This window comes from Ursus arctos, unplaced genomic scaffold, assembly GCF_023065955.2.
Source record: "Ursus arctos isolate Adak ecotype North America unplaced genomic scaffold, UrsArc2.0 scaffold_9, whole genome shotgun sequence".
In the NCBI taxonomy this organism is placed as follows: domain Eukaryota; kingdom Metazoa; phylum Chordata; class Mammalia; order Carnivora; family Ursidae; genus Ursus; species Ursus arctos.
Window position 1 is genome coordinate 77935375 of NW_026623111.1, and position 22014 is coordinate 77957388.

The following is a 22014-nucleotide window of genomic DNA, read 5'->3' on the forward strand; positions in this document are numbered from 1 at the left end:
TCATGGATCTCACTTTGATGGCAGCAGACAGTAACTTTCACATATCATTAAACAAATGAAAATATTTAGGATTTAAATGCCAGTAAGATTCACACTAGAAACAGCAGGAGTGGGGTTTCAATATTTTATCTCCTCTTTGAGCCCTGAAAGTCCTTTCTCCATGTAGAATCTTAATATCAGGCCTAATTGCCAAATAAACATATTACTCTTCTCATGGGGGAAAGAGCAAATATATATATTGTGGATAACAAGTAAATACACTTTTACAGATATTTTATGAAGAAAAAATATTGTTCTAAAGAAATATTCTTTACTTGCCTTTCATCAGCTGCATGACTGCTAATTATAAACGCTCTCTAAATTGTCTAAACCAGCGTAGAGGTGATCTTGGGGTTCCTTTCCAGTAGGCTGGTTAACTGCTTGAAAAACAATTCATTCCGCAAACAAATTTTCCTCCCCAGTCCCAGTTCAGCAGAGGCAGGATGTTTCAGAGATGGGCTCTGGCCTGCGGCCTTGACCTGGAATTCCCCATGGGTCTCTCTTCCTGCAGGGCCAAGTATCCTAGGCTCCTAACCTTCTGTGCTCTCCTCCCCCCACCACCAAGACTCCTGGTTCTGTTGCTCTACACTCTCAAGATCGACCTCTTGCCCATGTCAGTTTTACATCTTACCTGACTCAGGATACAACCATTCTTGGCAAAGATGCCTCGGTCTCCCTTGGTTCCCCGGAGACGCACGGGCCAGAGGCATAGATACGAAGTACTCGAGAAGCCCTCATCAGGTCTTAGGAGAAGCTACCGCCACCTTCCTACCACCACCACCACCTTCCCAACCACACTATTTGTAGGTGATGCCCAGGTCATTAGTTTCTAAAGAGGACACAACAGGTGAATATATTTAACTGGGTAAATGTTCAACTACTACACAATACACCTGTGTCTGGCCTTATTTGTTTTCACCCTACTTACAAGGTAACAAATTAACCTGCTACTGTCTCTTGGAAGCTACCAGAACACACGAGACACCTGGGTCAGAGACAAAGGACTATTACAGCACAGCAGAGAGCACGAGCATCGGGTTGGCGTCCGTTCTCCTCATCCCAAAGTCCAAGGTGGGTGGCGCAGAGGGGCCCAGATGGCAGCTGCACGTGTTGCTGTCAGTCTGCGTCACAGCCTAGGAACCGTGCTTTAGGGAACCTGCTGCTTTATAATAAGCAGTAAGTGAGATTGCTCTTTGTTCCAGAGAGAGACATTACCTCATCCTTCAAGACTGCTCGCTGCAAACACCACTCGAAGAAATGGCCCAGATAAAGAGCATTGTTGGCACCCGCAGCGAGACGTGGAGAAGCACAAGAAACGTGTGGATGAGCGTCTCCTGACAACCTGTGAACGTCCCTAAATGTAGAGGATAGTCTTGCTGGGGCTCACAGTCCCAGAGTCTCCACAGGAACCCCCGCTACACTCACGGCATGGATTACAACAGCAGCAGCACAGGCCCCTCACTGGAAAGGAACTCTGAAACACCCCCCAATTTAAGGGCTCAGTTCAATAGCAGTCTGGGAATCCCCCCCCAAGCACATAGACAGTGGCCCAACACCACCCTTGCTTCTCTTCCTCCTTTCTTTCACCTCTTCCACCTTTGGAAACTTCTCTATGTTTAGAAATGCACGAGAAATAAATAACGGACATTACAGAAGCTGGTCTCAATCTGCGCAAAACTTCAATTCTAGAAATCTTCATCCCTACAGTTGAAGGAAGAAAAATAACTTATGATAGTTCAGAAAATGAAAACCAGCGAGACGAAATTCCATTTGGCAAATGTTCACACTCTGAAAGGCACTAACTTTGGGAAGGAAGGCAACTTTCTTCTTGCCGGACTTAGACTTTTTACATCCCCAGTGGAAAAGCACAATTTAAAAGGCCAGATTCCTTAAAGTTCAACAGCCCATAAACACCATTTGTACCAAAAATTTGTTAAGTATGTAAATATAAATTCAATTAGAAAATTTGTAATTGCCATCAGAATAAGTTATATATTAATAAATAGGTTCACAAACATACCTACTTGTACCTAACGAATCTTTGCAGACGGCCCAGATGGAGGCTTATTTTGTTCCTAATGAAAATTACTTTAGATTTAATTAATTCATTTCAATTAATAATTATTGGATAGCTGCAATAGGCATTTTTCTAGGCATAAAAAATGTTATGCCTTTAACATGCCTATAACATCTATATGTTATTTTATTGGAACTGTAATGATCTACACATGCTACCATTAAAAAAAAAAAACAGGTCTGTGACCTCAAAATGACCTTCTAGGCACGACATGAGAAATGCTGGCATTTGTGATATAGAAGCAGAGGGCTGAGCAGGTCATGCCAGGAGTGGGCATGCTGGACAGCTGCAGCTAAACAGGAAAGGAAATTAGGGTGCAGGAGAGACGGGACTGGAGCAGCTGTCCTGGCTAGAAACCCTCAGAGAGATCCAGTTGCCAAAGGAAAGCATGGAGGTACAATTGCCCCTGATGGGTGAAAGACAAGAGGAAACAAAGAAAACAAAGAAAACCCTGCCATGAGTGAGAAGTTCTATTGCATAGAGTGTATTTCCCTAACAGGGACAGCTGAGGCTCCTGGACACCACCAACACCTTTCCCAGGTGATAATGAACCAAAAGCCTACACCTGTCCTGAGTTGTCCTCTATTCCACATTTGATGACAAAGTCGCCCCTCTCAGCAGTGCACGCATCATCTCAGTGAACCTGTACAATTACAGGTAGACTCACTTTTTGCCCAGAAGGAACAGTTCAGAGTGATGGAGTATACATTCACAGTCACCCAGCTCAAAGTGTCAAGGCCAGTATTTGAACCCACTCGGTCTCTTCACCACTACCTTAGACAAGGCAGTATTCTCTGCCTAGCATTGGGGTCGGGGAGGAAAAAGTTAAATTACAGAAATAAAGAATTAATGGCCCATTTTTTAGATCATGTGTGACTATTGGGAGCTAAGAGTGCAAAACAAAATAAATTCCATGACTATCTGCATTCGGTATGAAAAAAACCCAAATAGGACCTAAATGAATTCATAGATTAAGGTAATCACCCCAGAATCTTCAAATACCTAAGAGCTTATTTAAATGAAAAATGAACACTATTAGAGATGACAAAGAATTTCAAATAATACCTATACCATCAAGCTTAATATATTCAATATGCAACTTTATGTGCAAATTAATTGAAAGGCTTTGTGTTTCTGCTAACGTAAAAGCCACATATGGAATCCATATGAAGCCAACTTTTTGAGTCTGCTCATTCCAAAGCATAAGAGTAATACATAATAACCTGAATACTTACTTCACATAAACAAGGTTGATGTTAATCAGAATGCCTGCGCCAAAACGGTTCAGAAGAACCAAGTGGAGTCAAAGAACCAGCACTTGGAAATGGGCAAGTCTGCGTGCGCACAGCCTATGGACAGCACAAGCCAACGTGGACTTCATCCTAGGTGAATTCATAAATTCTAAACAGATGCCTTCCTCACCATCGTCAGCAAGACGCAAAATCCACAAGGACTCTCCTTGTCCCCTCAGCACACTCTCCCCCTGCATCTTAGCAGAGGCTGGCCAAGCCCACCGAGACGCTAGGCTCCGGGGACCACAGCTGTCCCGTTTTAAAACCTGGGGGCTCTGCGGAAAATCGTGACTGGGGAAGAAAAAAAGAAAGGATTCTACTATAAAGAGGCGGGAAAAGGTGGGGAAGGGAGGTGAAAACTAGAGGCCTAAATGATTTTTAAGGTCCCTTTCAACACAGATGTGCTAAGATGATATAATTCGGACTGCAAAAGACCAATGAAAGGATAGTTCCAATACCTGGGTGCTAAAAGACCCACCAAAGAACACCGAATTAATATTTACACAGCCATTCCTGCTGAAAATAATCCCAACCTTCTGTTCTGTCATCAGCAGGTTAACCTTTTTAAGGAGGGAGAAAGAGATTCATTCACGTTCACTGAAAGCAAAAAGCCCTGTCTTCTCTATTCTGAAATTAAATTCACAGAAAGAAGGGGGGCAAGGCAGGGGATAGTCAATCAAAAGCTCACAATTAAAAAACTGCATTTTGAAAGAGTCTTAGCAATAATTAATGATCTGTTGGTGCCCCTAATGAAGATGTAATAATTTTATAGTTCAAAGAGTTCATTTTCTTGTCTTCATCTAAGAACCAAAATATAATCACAACCTTGTTTTCTGTTTATGTCATAGAGACTAAAACTGATCTCTGGGTTTTATTTTTAACTTAAAAAAAATTTCATTTAGTTTGCGTATTTATACTACACTGTCCTAAAAGAAACTTTAATCTTTTATCATAAATAAAATTGGAGGTCATATGGTCATATAGATAGCTTTTCTTTTTCCAAAGAAAGCATATACCTACTTACAAAAAGAAAATCCAAGGATATAGATCAATATGTGTTATTCATGAAGGATATATATTGATAATATTCATATTCATGAAGGATATATATTGATGTATACTGTTATCACCTGATATTTTAAAAATCCAAATGTATCAATATTTAAGTGGAATATATGTATTTCACAAAATATAAAATATTTCTATCCTCTTTTCAGTGACACCCATCCTTTCATTCTTAAAATATTGATCTGTATCTTTAAAAAAGGGGAGTAAAACACAATTTTCAAACTTTTACGCAATTGTTTCAAATCCTCACCAGAGACCAACTTTAAAACTCTAAAAGCATACAGGAAGAACATTAGGGATTATTAAATCTTGCAGACTCAGGGAAAAAATGAAAATGCCACATATAATTATATCATCTAGTCATCTCTTCACTCAATTTATTCTTTCCAAAACCAATAGACAAAGCTAAAAGAACTGGTACCAAATAAACACTATTTTCCCTAGGATTCCAGTTATGAGATTTGAAAAAAAGAATGCTAGGTACCGTTTCTCACGTGACTGCCATGTGAGCAGCGGCTGCGCATCTTCCGTACGCAGCCGCCGACAATAAAGCCGGTGCCCAGAAAGTTTTCAGCTATATTTTTCTGTCTACATAAAGGTCATGTTGGAAAACATTTAAAGCTAAGAGCGTGGGTTTGGGGGTTTTGTTTTTTCAGTTACTTAACACTGCAACTCTGTCGTTTAAAAGTACAGGATTTTTCAAATGCCTAAAGCGCATCTATTTTTTTTTTTTTTTTGGCTTCTGTGGAATTGATGTTTATTCACAAGGTATTTGTACTGTATGTTGAAACACTTATTCTAAATGTTATCCTGAGGGGGGAAGTGCAGGTAAAGTCAGAAGAAATGCTTAAAAGCTATTGATGGAAAAGCGCATTTTTTTTTTCCTTTACAAAGTAACTGAGGTTTGCTAAATTCAAATCCTTGTAAGTGACTACAGCTGAAACCCTGAAATGTTTGTGTGTTTGTTTGGGGGTGTTGGTTCACTGCTCTCAGAGTATTTGATTAAGAGTCTCCATTTTTAATATAACTGAACCAAAAGAAAGTATGACTGGGATTGTGGTGAATGTCTTTTCCTTCAAAAAATGTACATTAGTGTTGCTGTATTGTTTTTACAGTAGAAAAGCATAAAGAAAGTGCCCTTTTCTTAAAAATGCATCAAGTAAATGGACTCATTCCAAATGGAACATAATCGATAGTAACTTGAAGGAAGAGGAGACAGAGCTGTCGAAGGGACCCACTGAGAGAGAGTTCCTCAGTTCTTAAGGTTAACTTCATATTAGCTTGAGATCCAATTTCCCAAAGCATTTTCCTTTTTCTACCTAAGATGTAACTGCTCACTGGGCCCAGAGTTAGCAATTTTCCAGAAGGGAGGGGGGAGCGCTTCCTCTTTTTCCCTGACAGGAAATAGAACCTGGAGTAGGCAAAACTTCCCACGCATCTCCCCAACTGTTGTCCCTCTAGAGATTCACCCATCTCACGAATGGGTTTTAGCTTATAAATGCATGCCTTCCTTCGAATTACTTAAAAGCAGTGCTCCCCGAAGTGAGCGTCCCTGGTGACCTGGGGTGCCAGAGGAGACAATTTTAGAATACCGCATTAAATAATGTTGAATACGAAAGTCATTTTCTTTTCAACTCTCTTTTAATCCTCTGGTCTAGTCAAGAAGAAAGTCTCCATTTGATGCCAGGATGTCGAACACTTTGCACACTTGTTAACCTCCACGGTAACAAAGGAAAATAAGCTTCGGACTCAGGCCTGCCAGCAGGCACCAATCACTACCGAGAAGTTAATAAGCTATATTATTGTCATTGTATGTATTTGAATAGTGATATTTTTCAAGAATTTTTAAAATAAATGTATTTAAGGTTTAAAAACGGAATCAATTTAAAAGAAAAGAATCAGTTTGCAATGGTCTAGATCCTTGCAGCTCAAAATGAGATCAGTGGACCAGCCACAGCGGCCTCACCTGTGAGCTTGTTCAAGTGCCAGATTTTTGGCCTCTCTCACGCCTACTGAATCAGAATCTGCATGCACATGATGTATTCATTCATTCATGAGAGAAAGAGAGAGAAAGCATGCCTGCAAAAGCGAGCAGGGGGAGAGGCAGAGGGGGAGGGAGAGGGACAAGAATACTCAGGGCTGAGCACAGAGCCAGAGGCAGGGCGCAGGGGCTCCATCTCAGGACCCTGAGATCATGACCTGAGCCAAACCAAGAGTCAGAGGCTTAACCGACTGAGCCACCCAGGTGTCCCCAGTATCTGCATTTTAAACAAGATTCCCCATGTGGCTTGTATACACATTACAATTTGAGAAATTCCAAGGTGACACAACAGTTTGCCCAAAACCATGCAGGCAGCTTGCAAATGACTCAACTTTGGGGTTCGCTGTTTGGATTACCAGGTGGCCATCCTCCAGGCCTCATGGAAACTGGCTAGCCTGGGTCAGAAGGACAAAGAGGATAACTTCAGTGACTGCCAATGGGACGTCACAAATCATCCATGGATCGGGAGGTCAATGAGAGAATCTGAATCAATAGCGTTGAGCATGCTGTAGGTAGGCTAAAATTACCTCAAATGTGCTCCTATAACTTCCTGTCATGCTGCACAGATCATTAGTTTTTACCAGTGAATACTACAGTAAAAATTCTATTCACCCTCCCTTCCATCCCTCCTCCTCCCCCTTCAAGGGCTGGGGGATTTCTGTACACCTTCCGCATAAGAATGAGTGACAAGGCTCCTCGCACCTACTAAATTAGCATGCCCCGGCCTTTTCTCCCAGAGTTGAGCCCAATTAGAGAGATTATGCCTGGATCTTGTGTGTCAGGTGACACCACTAGAGGCAAAAGAACACAGCTCCCGGTGCCTCCCCCATCACTGGCCCGGAGAAGAAGCCACAGGGTCACCCGTTCACCAGGATGGGTGGCCCATTTATTTAGTCAATGACCAGGTAGTTTGGGCCGAAATTCTACTTCTGCATCAGTTCTAAGGACACCTTCACAATCTACAGAATTTGTCTGAAATACAGAGCAAAACAATGACCAAAATATGCAGGACTTACGATAACCATAATGTGAACAATATATAGTTGCAGCCATCTAGATAGTTCCACAACATCCGGATTCAACAAATGCTAATAAAATGTTTTGATTTCCACCAGGTGGTAGGCCTAACACCAGAGCTCAACATAAGAAACTCAACTTCCCAGCACAAAACACTAAGACGAGACCGTATGGTTTTGCAAAGAAAATGAAAAGGGAATCTAAATGGGTAAAGAAAAAGGGGAAAATTAACAACAAACAATAGATGCAAATTCATGGTCTGGTATCCATGATAAGAATTACATGCCATTCATTACAATGAAAAGAACACTGTGAATATTGTTAGATCTTTTTTCCCTTTAGTTATTTTGAGAATGCACTTATGTAGGCAGAACATTCAGAGAACAAAAAATATATATTACCGTGTAAGATTACTTTAATGGTTCTGAAAGAAGTTAAGGAAAAAAAAAAACAAAACACAAAAAAAAAAATGGGTGTTGAGGAAAACAGAGGAATAATTGCTAATACCTATGGAGTATTCCAAGCAGTTCATACCTCTTACCTCCTCTAATCCTCATGACTCCAAGACAGATGTTATACTAGTATTAAAAACATTAATTAAGACGATGACTAAGAATGCCATTTTGCAGATGAGGAGGACATTGAACTGCAAGGTCACTAAAATAACCTAAGGTCACAAGTCTGGGAAGAGAGCTGGCTAAAAATCAGACACACTTCAAGCCCGTGCTCCTTAACACCAGACTCTTCCGCCGCATCCCACCCGAACGCGAGAACGCCCGCGTCGCGAGAACGCCCGCGTCGCGAGAACGCCCGCGTCGCGAGAACGCCCGCGTCGCGAGAACGCCCGCGTCGCGAGAACGCCCGCGTCGCGAGAACGCCCGCGTCAGGATGCACCTTCATCATCACACTCTAATACGGACACATATAAAGACTTGTTCTAAATTCTAAATTTCTAAATTAACTGATGGAGTCTCCATCAGTGAGAGGGCTAGGCTATTTTCACAGGACTGACTATACCTCAAAACAGGAGAACGAACTTGTGGCATTAAATGCTTCAACAGTGATTAGAACTACTTACTTGGCAGAATTACATTTTAAGGCTGCTTGGGGGGAATATTAAGAGCTGGGGGAAATTTTTGTTGGAAGCAAAACATTATACTTTGAGAAATGCTTAAGTCAAGTATTCCCCTTTTATTAGGACTACTTAATGAAGTACAAAGCATTAAAATAGCTGGCCTGAATATTTATTAGAGCACCAGCTGTTCCCTCCAGATTTTTAGAAATTCAAGACTTAGTGCCAAGTATAACTTAGAAAAAATTTTCAACAAGTAAAAAGAGCCCTATCTCTTAGAATAGTTATCTAAATGGTAAATAGTAGCTGGAAGAGGTACAGAGCATCCTTTTGTCTTTTCAGTGAGGGGAGCCAAAGTGTTTTGCCATCCACTTCCAAAAACTACTTTGTTATTGAGGCTGCTGACTACATTACTTAAAAATTACACCTTGCAGGGCACCTGAGTGGTGCAGTTGGTTACACGTCGACTCTTGGTTTTGGCTCAGGTTGTGAAGTCAGGGTCCCGGGATCGAGCCCCGCATTGGGCTCCATGCTCAGCATGGAGTCGGCCTGAGATTATCTCTCTCCCTCTGCCCCTCTCCCTCTGCCCCTCCCACTTGTGCCGTGTCTCTCTCTCTCTCTCTCTCCTTTTCTCTCTCTCTAAAATAAATAAATATCTTTAAAAAAATTATACCTTGCTAACCACAGAGCTCGTATGCCACTCTGGGTCCTTTGTTTATTTATTTATTTTGTTTGTCCTACTTTTTAGGACTGGTGTGATAACTCTGCCCCAGTAAAACATGTCACCGAAATAACTTAAATTTTATTTCCAAATTTTATTTCTTTCAAAAGACTTCCACTTTAGGAGACTCGCCATAATTAAATGCGTAATTTTTTAAAAGGGGGTAGGGGAAAAGAAGGACTCAAAATAATGGGACAATTCATTATGCACACTCTGAATATTCTACATTCAACCTTTTCTTTCTAGAGTAAACTGGCAAATATCAGGTTTGGGTATCCGGCGTTGCTTTACTGTCAGCTTTTTGGGAGAGTGCTGCACATTTGGGTATGAGAGAAGAAATGTCCCCGCCACGGCATGACACGGGTGAAGTCAATGAAGCTGCCACAGAGATACAGAAAGCAATTCTCTTCCTCCCCCACCCCCAAATGAGGGTACTCAGGGCCAGGGACACAGGAGAATGCCCCAAGAAAGGGAGGCTAGAAGGAAGAGCACCTTGGCCAGGGAGGCTGATTTCTGAAGGAGAGACAGGTCACTATGTGGCATCTGGGTTAGACCCAGTCCCCTGCCCTGAAGTGTGCAGGACAGCAAGGGCAAAAGAACAGAATGTCTATTTCTTCATTGTTCCTATCAAGTAAATAACTAGCTTCTCTCTCTATACGATGCTAATTTTTAGCATACTAATTGCAGCACAAGAGGTTCTGTTTAGCAGAGATTTTCTCATTTTGTTTCTAGGACTTTCAGATTTAAAAATAAGCTGGCATTTTTGGATTAATAAAAAATTCCATGAAGGATAAAATAAGGCCACATTATATTTTTCTCATCGGCAATGAACACGAGCTTCATGTGCTGATGAAATCAGTCACTCTGGTCATAGCACTACACTACCCACTCCCAGCTCCCCCAGGTGTCCCCTCCAGACAGCAAGGGAAGAGATGCCACATCTTGCCAAGAACAACAAACCAGAGCTTCTCAAAATCAGCTGGGCATCAGAATCATCTGCAGGGATTTAAAAACACGAAACAAAAACAAAAACAAAAAACAAAACAACAAAGAAACACACACACCACCAGGGCCCCATCCAGGACCTACTGAATCAGATCCCCTGGTGGGAAGACTAAAATTTCCTAACCACTTACAATTATGCTGCCACATCTATAAAGGGGTAAAATATCAACTCCTCTTACAGAAGTCACTCTAGTTAGTGAGAGGGACTTCCTGGGCATAAAGAGATTCACGCATAGGAGAAGGACCTATACAAGGAATAACTTTGTTAAAACATGCCTTGACCATCAAGATTCAAAAACACCTGAAGGCTAGAATGGTTGTTTTCAAATAGTCTGTTTGAGCAGCGGACCCCTTTTCTTCAAGCCAAATCCTTCATGATATCCCAAAATATTAAACCTACTGGCTCAGTCCTCAGGAGGGAAGACAGGTCACAGATCCTGCCAATGAGGCCCCGGGCACACTTCAAGGAAGCCTGGGGCTGCTGGTAGCACATTTAAAAACCACTGGGCCAGAATAAGACATGTAAACGGGATAAATAAATAGTACAAAATCTAAATTCAAATAATCAACTGGAGGTTTAGGGCTTCTGATTAGCACTGAGCCTAGGGAGATGGGTTTAACAGAAGTTCACCTAAAAAGAAGCCAAGGTTTCATTTCACTGAAGATTCACTTTGAGCCAGCAATGTTCTCTGGCTGCCAGGAGAAGCCTGTGCAGTTTAGCTTAAGTTAATAACTCCTATTTGTATGGAGAGATTTACCTTTTCGAAGCACATGCATGCTCTCATTTAATACTGGATAACAACTCTGTGAGATGTTGAATTATTTCCCCATATTTTAGATAAGCAACTGAAGAAATAATCTGTGACAGTAACCTACTCAAAGACAAATTCAGGCGGTAGCAGAGGCTTCTACCTCTAGGTTCAGCATGGCCTAGACACTTAAGAGGAAGTTCAATGGTAACAGCCCACTGCTCTCTGGCTGAGTGAAAGGGTGTGTGAAGAATGTGTTCCGTTGTGGTTGCTACAGTAACGAAAATGTGTCCAAATGGGACCATAGGCAGAGTATTACCACCAGGGCAAAGAACAATCTGGAAATCGTACGTGAAGAATACATGAAGGAACGAAGAGCTTTTAGAGATGAAAAACAGAAGGTTTAGGAATGACATAATACCCTTTTTTAAATAATGAAGGACCACGGAGAAGGGAGATAAGTCTTGTTTTGTTACCTAGGGCCTTCCCCTTCTCCTTCCTGAAAAATTCTATCCTAAAGCCATTAGTGGGGACAAGCAAGGTGGGCCTTTGTACAAGGACAGGTATGGGAAGGGATGTGGAAGCCCAGAGCAGGGTATCAGAGTCCGAGCACAGTGAGAAGGTGTTTGTACTGGGGTGTGGGGTTGTGGCATTCGTGTTGCAACATCAGCAGGTAAGTTGGGAAACCATATGAGGGACAGGAGCAGCTGTGGAAGACTGGCTACATATAAGGAGACTTTATCAAATAACTAAATTGTTAAAAATAATGGGAGCCAGGAATCTCACTGTCAAAGAAGGTATTTCTAAATATAGAAAAGGAAAAACTTAGAATAAACCCTGTGGTATCAAATAGGGATTTGAAGTTATCACTGAACTCATGGTTTCAAAATATAAATAAATATAGAAATGCACATGTAGGTCATTAAGCGTCTGCCTTCGGCTCAGGGCGTGATCCCGGCGTTCTGGGATCGAGCCCCACATCAGGCTCCCCCACCAGGAGCCTGCTTCTTCCTCTCCCACTCCCCCTGCTTGTGTTCCCTCTCTCGCTGGCTGTCTCCCTCTGTCAAATAAATAAATAAAATCTTTAAAAAAAAAAAAGAAATGCATATGTAATGTATGTATATGCACATATACGTATATACACACACATATTCCATAGTTCTGTCCACTGAGAGTTCCCAGAGACGGTGATACCCTCACAGCCCTGAGCACACTTAGCAACCAGATCTTGGCTTCTAAATACCATTTGCCACTCAAAGGAACCAGGGCTCCTTGGAGAACTGGCTGATACAACAGATCACACCAGTACATTACAAGATGACCTTGGAACATCTTGTTCCACCAGAAAGCAAAGAAGTACTCAAAGAATGATGGGAGTTAACGGGCACAGGTGGCAGCATGAAAAGACCATCACTGACCACCAAACCCGGGACCAACTACAACATTCAAGAAAGGAGAACAACAGCTTAACTAAAACACCCTGAGGGGGGAAAAAAGAAACAATAAGTTCTTACTGGTAAATAGATTGAAAATTTGATAAGGACTGGGCTATTTACATTGTTTCAAAGTAACCTGTCACACAATATGTACAAATTACAAAAGGAAAGAGCAGAGCAGCTGGGCAGACAACACTTTAAGCAAGTGACCATCATCAGTAATAGGACAAACAGAAATCAGTGCCATCTGATGGGTACGCAATGAGATGAATGTAGCACCATTTCTGTAATTTTCCTGCCAAAGATGCACAGCCTGAATCTAAGAATGAAAAAATGGAAGACAAACCCAAATTGAGGAACATTATATAAAATAACTGGCTTACAATCTTCAAATGTATCAAGATCTTGACAGAGAAGGACTGAAGGAGATAACTAAATATAATGTGTGTTCTGTACTGGATTCTTTACAAGACATGATTGGAACATCTGGGAAACTTCAAAGAGGTCCAAGGATTCGATGATGGTAACATATCAGTGGTAATCTCCTGGCTTTGATGGCTGTACGGTGGCTATCTAGGAGAATATCCTAGTTTACAGGAAATATACATTAAAGTGTTGGCGTGACAGCCACCACCCTGGCAACTTTTCCTCAAGTGACTCACGATAAAAACAAGTTATACCACATGCAATTTTTCTGTGTTTGAGACGGTTTCAAAATAAAAATTAAAAATCAACAACAGTAAATTAGGAGGATGGAAGTTACAGAGAACAGATTACATCAACTTGGAGGACAAATGAAATGTGGTCCCAAAACAAATCCATGCTTAAACAGATTGGCAGGACGTCACAGAGAAAATGTTTCACTAAATAGGAAGTTAGAGGAGATGACGCCTAGGTACTTTCCAACGATTTTGTAATTCATTCATTCAACAAATATCTATTAAACACCTACTATGTCTCAGACAATGTGCTAGACCTTGGGCTTACGAAAACGATGGAAAGACAGTCCCTGCAGTTGAGGCTATTATAATCGAGTGAAGTCTAATGAGTCAGAAGTCAGAAATATAAGACAGTCATCAGCGTTACATATGGAAAGAAGCGTGTGTCTTCAATATTCCATTGTCTTTGTCTTTAATAATCCAATTTTCATTTACAAATTTTCAATAGACTACACATAGTTTATCATACAATCATATTCTTTAACATTTCATCCTAACTCTTTGTGCTAGTGGGTGGTGTTAATTGAGGCATATGCAAAAACTTTATCACTTTTCAATTATGAACAGATGTAAGTGACTTACTTGACGCTTTATTTTAAAATTAAAAGCATCTTCTAAAATAAGTTTCAAAGGAGAAGCTAGGGCTATCGTTACTAGAGGAAACTTAATATTCCAAAAGTGAACCCTGACATGTTCTTCAACAGCTCAAAAGTCACCCCACATCTCTGTGCTCCACTTTTTTCATCTGTCACGAAGATGTCACAATATGCTTGTAAGACATGTTGAGATGCTTAGAAGAAGGAGATCATAATTACAAAGCTTTGTTAAAATACAGGCTGCTTTCACCTTTTGCCAGGACTATTGTTGTGGACATATTAAGACAGAGCACTCCATCTAAATGAGCTCATTTTGGCAATTTGATGGTGGGCGGAACATCATTTGGTTTTCCAGCTTTCCCCTCTTGGCTTCATTTCAGTCTTCCAGCATATCATCAAGTGTGAATACTTCAGTGTCTTCTCACTGACCCAAGTGTGAGCGGCCAGACCAAGCAAGTCCAGTATTCAATTATTTTCCCCACTGAGGTCTCTACACCTTTCTTACACTTTTCCCACATGACACTTTCATAACCATATTTAGCCTTCTTCCTACCATCTCCCTGTAATTCAAAAGGCAATTTAGACTCCCATATGGTTGCCATCGAAGCTAACAGATGTCTAGCAAATTAAAACAAAAATTATGACTTATAAACTGCTGATGTATCGTCATTCCAGAACATCTTCAATTTATAGTGAATCATAAGATAAGGCTTCCTACTTGATGCCCACCCCCCCCCACACCGCCAAGATTCCCTAAATCTCTCTCCTCTCTGAATTTGAGCCCTGTGGAAACAAATTAGATACAACATTCTACCATCAACCCAGGATAAACCTCCACTTAAAGACACAATGTAATATTTGAAAGCACATCAAAGAGAAATTTGGCCTCAAGTATCCAAGGCTATTGTAATCGTTGTACTGGGAGAAGAAGAGAAAAACGAATTCGTTTTCCCAAAACATTCTTTGTTTTCCCAAGTCATTCAAGTTTTCCAATGATCCATGGGGCTTTTTTCTAATAAGTGACAATTAAATTTACTGAATCCACTTGCCTCATCTCCTTAAGGGTATTATGATTATCTGGTAGTAATGATGCCAAAGTACCAGGCTAAAGTATTCTAGAAGTTCTACAGTACAGGATGGAAGCAGTATAAAGTCTAGAGGCAAGAACAATGATAGTCACCGTTTGTTAATTATTGAGACACTGTACTGGGTAATATGTTATCTCACTGAATCCTTGAAACTACAATTCCGTTAGATAATGTTATCCTTCCTTTATAAACAAGAAATTATGGCTAGTGCAGCAGAATGTATGTTTCAAATATGGCCGCAACCCACATGACCTTGACATTTGTCCATCAAAAGGTGGAACTTCTCCCCCCCCCCCCCGCGCCCCCCCCCCCCACCAAAACTGAGCAGGCTCTCTGTGTGCTTTAATAAGTAAAATAGATGTAAGTGACACTGGGCCAGTTCTGGGTGTAGCCTAACTGGCTGGAACCTTCTTCAAGTCTCAGAGACAGGAAGAAGCCACATATAGGTGGCTCTGACCAACAGCCCTGGCTGAGCTCTAAGCATCAACTGCCAGTCATGTGAGTACGTCACCTGGGGCATCCTACCCCAGACAACTCCAGCTCCAGCCACATCTCACTGCACTGCCCAAGAAACCCCAAGTGCAATTGCCCAGAGAAGCCTGGTCAAATCTCGTAACTGAGATATAGTAAGAAAGTTCTGTTTTAAACCGCTAAGGGTCAGGGTTGATTGTTACACAGCAACAGATCAACACCAGGATCAGGTCAATTTACTTGCCTACGAACAGTTAAAGACTTAGAACCAAAATCCGAAAGAGTCCGGAACAAAACATCTATTAATGGTGGGTGATGGGATGTGGGGGTTCAGGACCTAAAAGAAGTGACTTTAAAACAAAACTCCCTTTCTCTCCCTCACCCACCTCAAAGCAGCCTAAGGGTTTTCCAAGAAATGTCCCAGTATGGTGACACCCTCGATAAAATCAATTCCCTTCTGGCTTGAGTTCTTCCAATATTAAATAGGGAAAATGAGATTTTCCCCCACCACCCTGTGATAACTAATGAGAAAGGAATCTGTACAAGATGTTGACTTTGTTACTCAGAATATCACTTACAACTGTTATGTAAAAGGATTCATATTTTACACACAAAACTGTAACTCTAATAATAAAAATATATTTAATGACTCACAGGACTACATTTGAGATTCACAGTGGGGACAGGGAAGAACGCATACTATACCAATAAGTGAACAAGCCAAGAAGAAATTAGGGAAAGATGTGGGGTGTGTGTGTGTGTGTGTGTGCGCGCACGCGCGTGTTTTATGAAAAGATCTTTGACGAAAAAAATGAAATTGATCTTCAGACAAGCCTCAGTAACAGAAAAAGTCTATAATTTAGCAAGTGTTGCAATATACACTATTTTCATTATACATAGTGCCTATGTCTTGCATTTTTCTTCCCTAGTCTGTTGGAACTCGACAGACACTTCCTCTGTCAGAACTAGAAAGAACCTTACAACTCGTCCAACTCCTTCATTTTAAAAGCTGAGAAACTGAGGCCCAGGGAAGTTAACTGACTAGCAATGAGTCAAACTACTCATTAGCAAGAGAACCAAAACTCGCAGTGCTGGTGCTACCATATGTTCAATTTTATTTTGCCGGAACTGTACATCCAAGGGTCCTCAATGTATTTCAAATCTCTTCTAGCATCTCACGGTGTGACAATGTAAGATTAGGAAACCATGCTCTCTGTTACCAATCTCTTCTTTGTAACTGTGTAAGAGTAGCATTGAGTCTGCTGTTTCTGGCAGGAACTGGCAGGATGGTGACTCTGTATTAGGCAGAGACGTGCAACTTGATAGAAGCAGGCTGCCAAGTTACTGACCCCAGCTCTTTAGTCACTAACACCTTAGTCTGAATTACTTTAATCTAATGTCATGGTTACCTTCCTGCTGATCATGACTAAAAACCATGGTACTGATAAACTGGGAGATTTAAATATGGGGTGATTTTGAAGCATACAGCAGGACAGGAAAGGTATGGGGGGCATCAAGGTGGAAAGCATTAGGCATAGAGGAGGGAGAAGGCATGTAGAAAGCAGAGTAAGAGAAGGGCCTTGGAACGAAGGCTTCTACTTAACAATTCTACCTGGGGCAGCTTGTTTAGTTCCACAGCCTAGGTCTCCTTTCAGGCTTCCCATAAAACTTCCCGCAAGAGATAAAGACCTTCAAAATCAGACAAGATGCAGCTCTATTCCAGAACTCTCTCCGCAAGCATTCCACAATTCTTTAACGCTCTCCACAATTCTAATGGCTGTGCCACAACCTAATCCACAGAAAATACTAAATTTTCCTCTGTACACTGTACAAAATTACACCAAACTGTCAGGGAAACAGGCCCAAATCCCTTTACTTCTTTTCCACCTCCTGCTATGAAACTGCATAGAAAGCCCCTGGGTGCTTTTTGTTGCCTGGTAGCTGAAATGTGCAACTCTTGGAAGTGTTCTAGTAGAACCAAGAGGCCCGGGCTCACCACCTCAACAAAGTCCAGTCCAGGTCAGTAGTCCCCAACTCCCAAAGTCACAAAGTTTCAAGTTCCAATAAAATGAAAACACCTCACTCAAAAATGTGACTCCCCACTACTTTTCAACATTTCCAGCAAAGGTGAAAAAAGAGAAGCAAGGAAAGAAAATAATTTCTTCTTCCTATAATTGTAGCAGTGTTTGACTGCAGGGAGGGGGTGACCACTCACAGGAATCAGGTACAATCTCTGACCAAAAAAAAAAAAAAAAACCCTGCCTGTGAATGATTAGATATAATACTGATGCGTGTTCTCTACCTCCCCCCTATTCTGTTTCAGAGTCTTGAGGACAGATGACATGCTGACACAGAGAATGGTCTCCAAATCTTTCCATTTTCCTTGCAAAACATGCAAACCAACACAAGCTTGAACAGAAAATAGGGGAAAAAATTAAAACAGCTTGGTAAATGTGTATAGGGAAAAAATTTATAAAAAGCTGTATTGGTAACTATTCTCATAGATGTATATGTTTGCAGGAAATGGTTAAAATTAAAGGAGAATCAAAATAAACACACCCTGTGTTTCCGCTGCTGTCGATTATTACTGATCCCACCGTTGGACGATTGTTTATCTCATACCGAACCTACACTGAATAGCAACTTGGAGAACACCCCCAGACAGCCACCATCTTTACTTTCCACGGGGGGAGGGGGGGAGGTGCCCATTAAGGAAGGGGATGGGATGGGATGGGGGGGTAGGAATAACACAGTGTTTGAACCAACCTTTTCCCCTTGCCCTAGTGAACTCTTTGTCTGGTTGCTGAACACGTTTGTGAGATCAAGGAAAAGAATCCAAACAAAACAAAAGAGTAGGCATCCCAGCCTAATTACAATAGGTGTCCAGCACATTGTGGTGCCAGCAAAGCCAGAGCGTGGTTTGAATCTTGCGTTCAAGCATTTGCTCTCTCCGTACCCCCAATAAAACATGTCTCACACATTCGCTTTGCATTGCTCCAAGGTTTCCCAAAAACGGCCCGCTCTGTCACTCCTTAGAAAAGGAGGCTGTGAGGCACGAACACATTGAAACATGTTGATGGTGACTTGTTATTATCCTGACAATAATATACACATGGAAATAAAACCCTCCACCCCACACGCCCACTGGCCAGTCCATTATGCAAAAGAGCGCTTTCCAGCTGCTGGGGAAGAGCTCGCAGGAAGCGTTATTTACGTGTACATTACAGAACCATATACCACCGCATCTGCATCCTACACAAAGCCCGAGATGGTGCAAGAAGATACACGCTGAGCATGGCACAGACCAGCCGCGGCAACACGGAGCCAAGCCCTCGTCCAATCAGGTCCTTGTTAGAAGGTGGACCTCAGGGTCGGCTCTGCCCGATTAGCCATCCCTATTATGACACCACGCTCTGCCCAACATCCATATCCCACCGGGAGCAAATCTAATTCGTGTGGTTGCTCATTTCTCAAACTGCCGAGCCCTTTCTTTCATCTGCATCCCTGCTATTCGTCCCTTAAAAAGCCACCCCAAGGCCTGGGTGCCCCCTTTCCGCTTCGGTTTTTCTTTTACCTCTTCCCACTCCTGGAAAGGATTAAATGTTTATCTCTCCAACGCGCTAGCTAGAAAGGCGGAAGGCAAATGCCTCTCCAAGCTCGGGCAAGCGCCCGAGGGGCTGCGAAAAGTAAAAGCAGCAAGCAACGTGGGGGGAAATCGTCGCGGATCCATCGGCCACAATAGTTGAAATCCCAGAAGCGCTCCAACTTACCCAAAATATGACATTGAAGCCAAATATGAAATATTTGATGCAACAACTGACTTCAGGACCCTTGTAGTGCTTCCCGGACATCCTCTGGGTTCATGAAGACACTTGCCCCGGCAGCCCGAGTTTGGAGCTCCGGAGCACCGTTGCTCAGAGCAGCCCGGAGGGGAGCAGGGGATCGGGGACGCAGCTCCGGGCCGCGGCGCGGCGGCCGGGGCTGAGCCGCGCGGGGACCGACTGGCGGAGAGCGGCTCCCGCACCTCCAGCCCCTTGCGCGTCGAGGCCGCCGGAGCCGGGGTGGCGATGAGCGGGCGGAGAAGCCGCGCGCTGCAAGCCCCGAGCCTCGCCGAAGCTGGCCCCGAGCCCAAGGCGAGAGCCCGCGTCTGTCCGCCAGGCAATCTGTCCGTCTGTCCGAGCTTCGGGCAAACGCGGCCGCGGCAGACGCTGGTGGAGACGCTACTCGCTCGCCCGCCCGCCGGCTCGCGCGCGCCCTCCCACCCTCGCTCCGCCCGCTGCTCGCTCCGCCCGCTCGGCGCGCTGCTCCTCCGCCCGCAGCTCCGCCCGCCGCCCGCCGCCCGCCGCCGGAGCTTCGGTGAGGCGCGCGCGCGCACAGGCTCGGGAGCTCCCGGGCGGCCGCGGTACCACGTAGCCGCACCGCCTCCTCCTGCCGCCGCTCTCCGCTCCTCCCGCTGCCTTTCTCCCCGCCCCTTCTCCGACCAGGCGGGAGCACCGCCGACCCCCGAGCGCTGCAGCAGGGTAGGTGGGGAGGATGACAGGCGGAAGGGAAGAGGAAGAGCACCCGGGGAGCACGCGGATTGGGAGCAGCAGCCGGCCGGAGTGACCGGGATTGATGAGCAGAGGGTCCCTCCCCACCACCCGCTGCGGCAGACAGCATCTGGAGGGACGCGGGGGAGAGGGTCGCTCCGGGGAGAGAGGGCTGGGTGAGCGCGGATCCCGCGAGCCTTCCCCCCCCCCACCCCAGCCGAGCCCCCTTCCGGGTGTAACCGCGCTCACGCCCCCTCCTCCACCACGGGATAGTGTTGCAAGAGAAAGACGCGGGGCCCCTGAGCCGGAGCGGAAAGGGGTCGTAGACTTTGCTGGGAGCAAAGGGGGAAGGTAGGGTGTTGGGGAAGGGGGAGGAAAAAAAGAGACGGGAAATGGAGGGAGCCGATTGGGAGGGTTGCAAAGGAACGACTCCAGAATCCAAAGCGTGGCTGCAACCCAACTCCCCACCTGCCGGAAAAACGAGCTTCATCCCAGAAATGCGGACAAGGAAGGAGAGAGAGTTCAAAGGAGTCCCGGCCTGGATAGGATCCTCGTCCTAGGGTCTGTTGCGGTAACAAACCCGGACAGCAAATGCCCCCCGAGACGGAACAGTGCGGAAGACCTTGACTGGTTCCTAACTCTAAGAAGCAATTCAGAGGAAGTTCCAGGAAGTCTTCTGGGAAATCGGAATTAGTATTATAGATCATACACCATTAAGCTTTGACCTCTGGGGGAGGATGGAACGAGTGGCTGGAAACAAATTATTTGAGAGGGCTACCTGAGAAGGTGTGCGCATTGGTTGCACGTCCGACCTCCTCCCGGGGCACTTCGGTATGCTGGAGAGCACGTTCCAGTATTTCACGGAAGAGGAATGCACAGCTCAGAACTGTGTGTAAATGTCTATGGGGAGTTTGTTCTGTTGTTTGTTTGTTGTTTTTTTTTTTTCCAGGCTTCAGAAAGCTAGAGAGTTGAGATCAGGAAAATTTTCCAGCACCATCCCTGTAACCTGGTACTGGGCACAGAAATCTGCGTGTTTCCTAAGCTCCCCAGGTGATACTTAGTACGCTTACGTTTGAGAACGTTTTGCATAGGTTTTGTCTGGTTTTCCACCTCTCACTTTTCTCAAAAATAGTTTAACGAGTTGACAACCTACGATCTAGCTTTTGAGGGGCGAAAAGTTTCTTTTTCTTGCAGTAAACCACCACCCATTGAGATAGGCCTGGCCTTGAGAGGGATTGAGACTTTATTGAGGTCACAGGGGACCCACAGAGGTGGGAGAGTCAGGAGATCCTCTCCATTCAATACCACAAGACTGTCATACTGGCTAACAAAGACTTTGGCCCTTTGGATGATAGAACCCTCCCTCTCTCAAAAGTGCCCTCCACGCACCCAAAGCACACAGCCCACTAACCACCAATCTCGTAGACTTCAAAGGTAAGGTCTGCCTTCCGCGGCAGATTCCCTACTGACAGGAAAGCACTGACAAGCTTCACTGAAGCCTATTCCTGCAATACTGTAACTCCTTCTACACAGAAATAGAAGAGTTCCAGCAGATTCCTGGTTAGGTCAGAGGAAAGGTGTGTCTTAAGCAGAGGTGACACAATTCAGAAAAGGACTGGAAATTAGATCCAATTGATGACTGAGTTGATCTTCAAGGCAGGATTTATCTTCAAAATAAAAATCCACAGAGAAAGGAAAGTTCAGATAACTTATCAGTAATGGGGGAGGTGGGGAGGGACTAGTTGAATTCTCATTTCATATGTCAAGAGTAAGTTCTAGGAGGATTTACGAGTCACACATAGTAACAGAAGAAAACTATTTGTTAAACCTCTAGCGAGAAGTATTTCTCAACGTAGAAGCAATAGAAGAAAGTGATACGGATGTGACTGACGGGACCAGTAACCAAAGAAATAGATACTAAAACAAATTAATGATAAAGGTATAAAGATAAGAAGCACTGGCTTCCTCATTCATCGCGGGTGTCATTATGAAGGGATACCATCCATTCGGAAAGACTTTTGGCTCTGTGTCCCAGGTCAGGGTGCGCCTACATATTGACTCCGCAATCCCACTTCTGGGAATCTAGCCAAAGAA

At 43.6% G+C, this 22014-nt stretch overlaps 1 protein-coding gene across 1 annotated transcript in view; it reads right to left on the reverse strand.

The window, feature by feature from the left end:
* Nucleotides 1–19656, reverse strand: part of TSPAN5 (tetraspanin 5) — a 157638-nt gene extending 137982 nt beyond the window's left edge. Inside the window, exon 1 of the mRNA XM_026509682.4 lies at nucleotides 19162–19656. Coding sequence (XP_026365467.1) covers nucleotides 19162–19242 — 81 coding nt within the window. The 5' untranslated portion in view covers nucleotides 19243–19656. The remainder of the gene's footprint in view (nucleotides 1–19161) is intronic.
* Between the last annotated feature and the right edge of the window lie 2358 nt (nucleotides 19657–22014).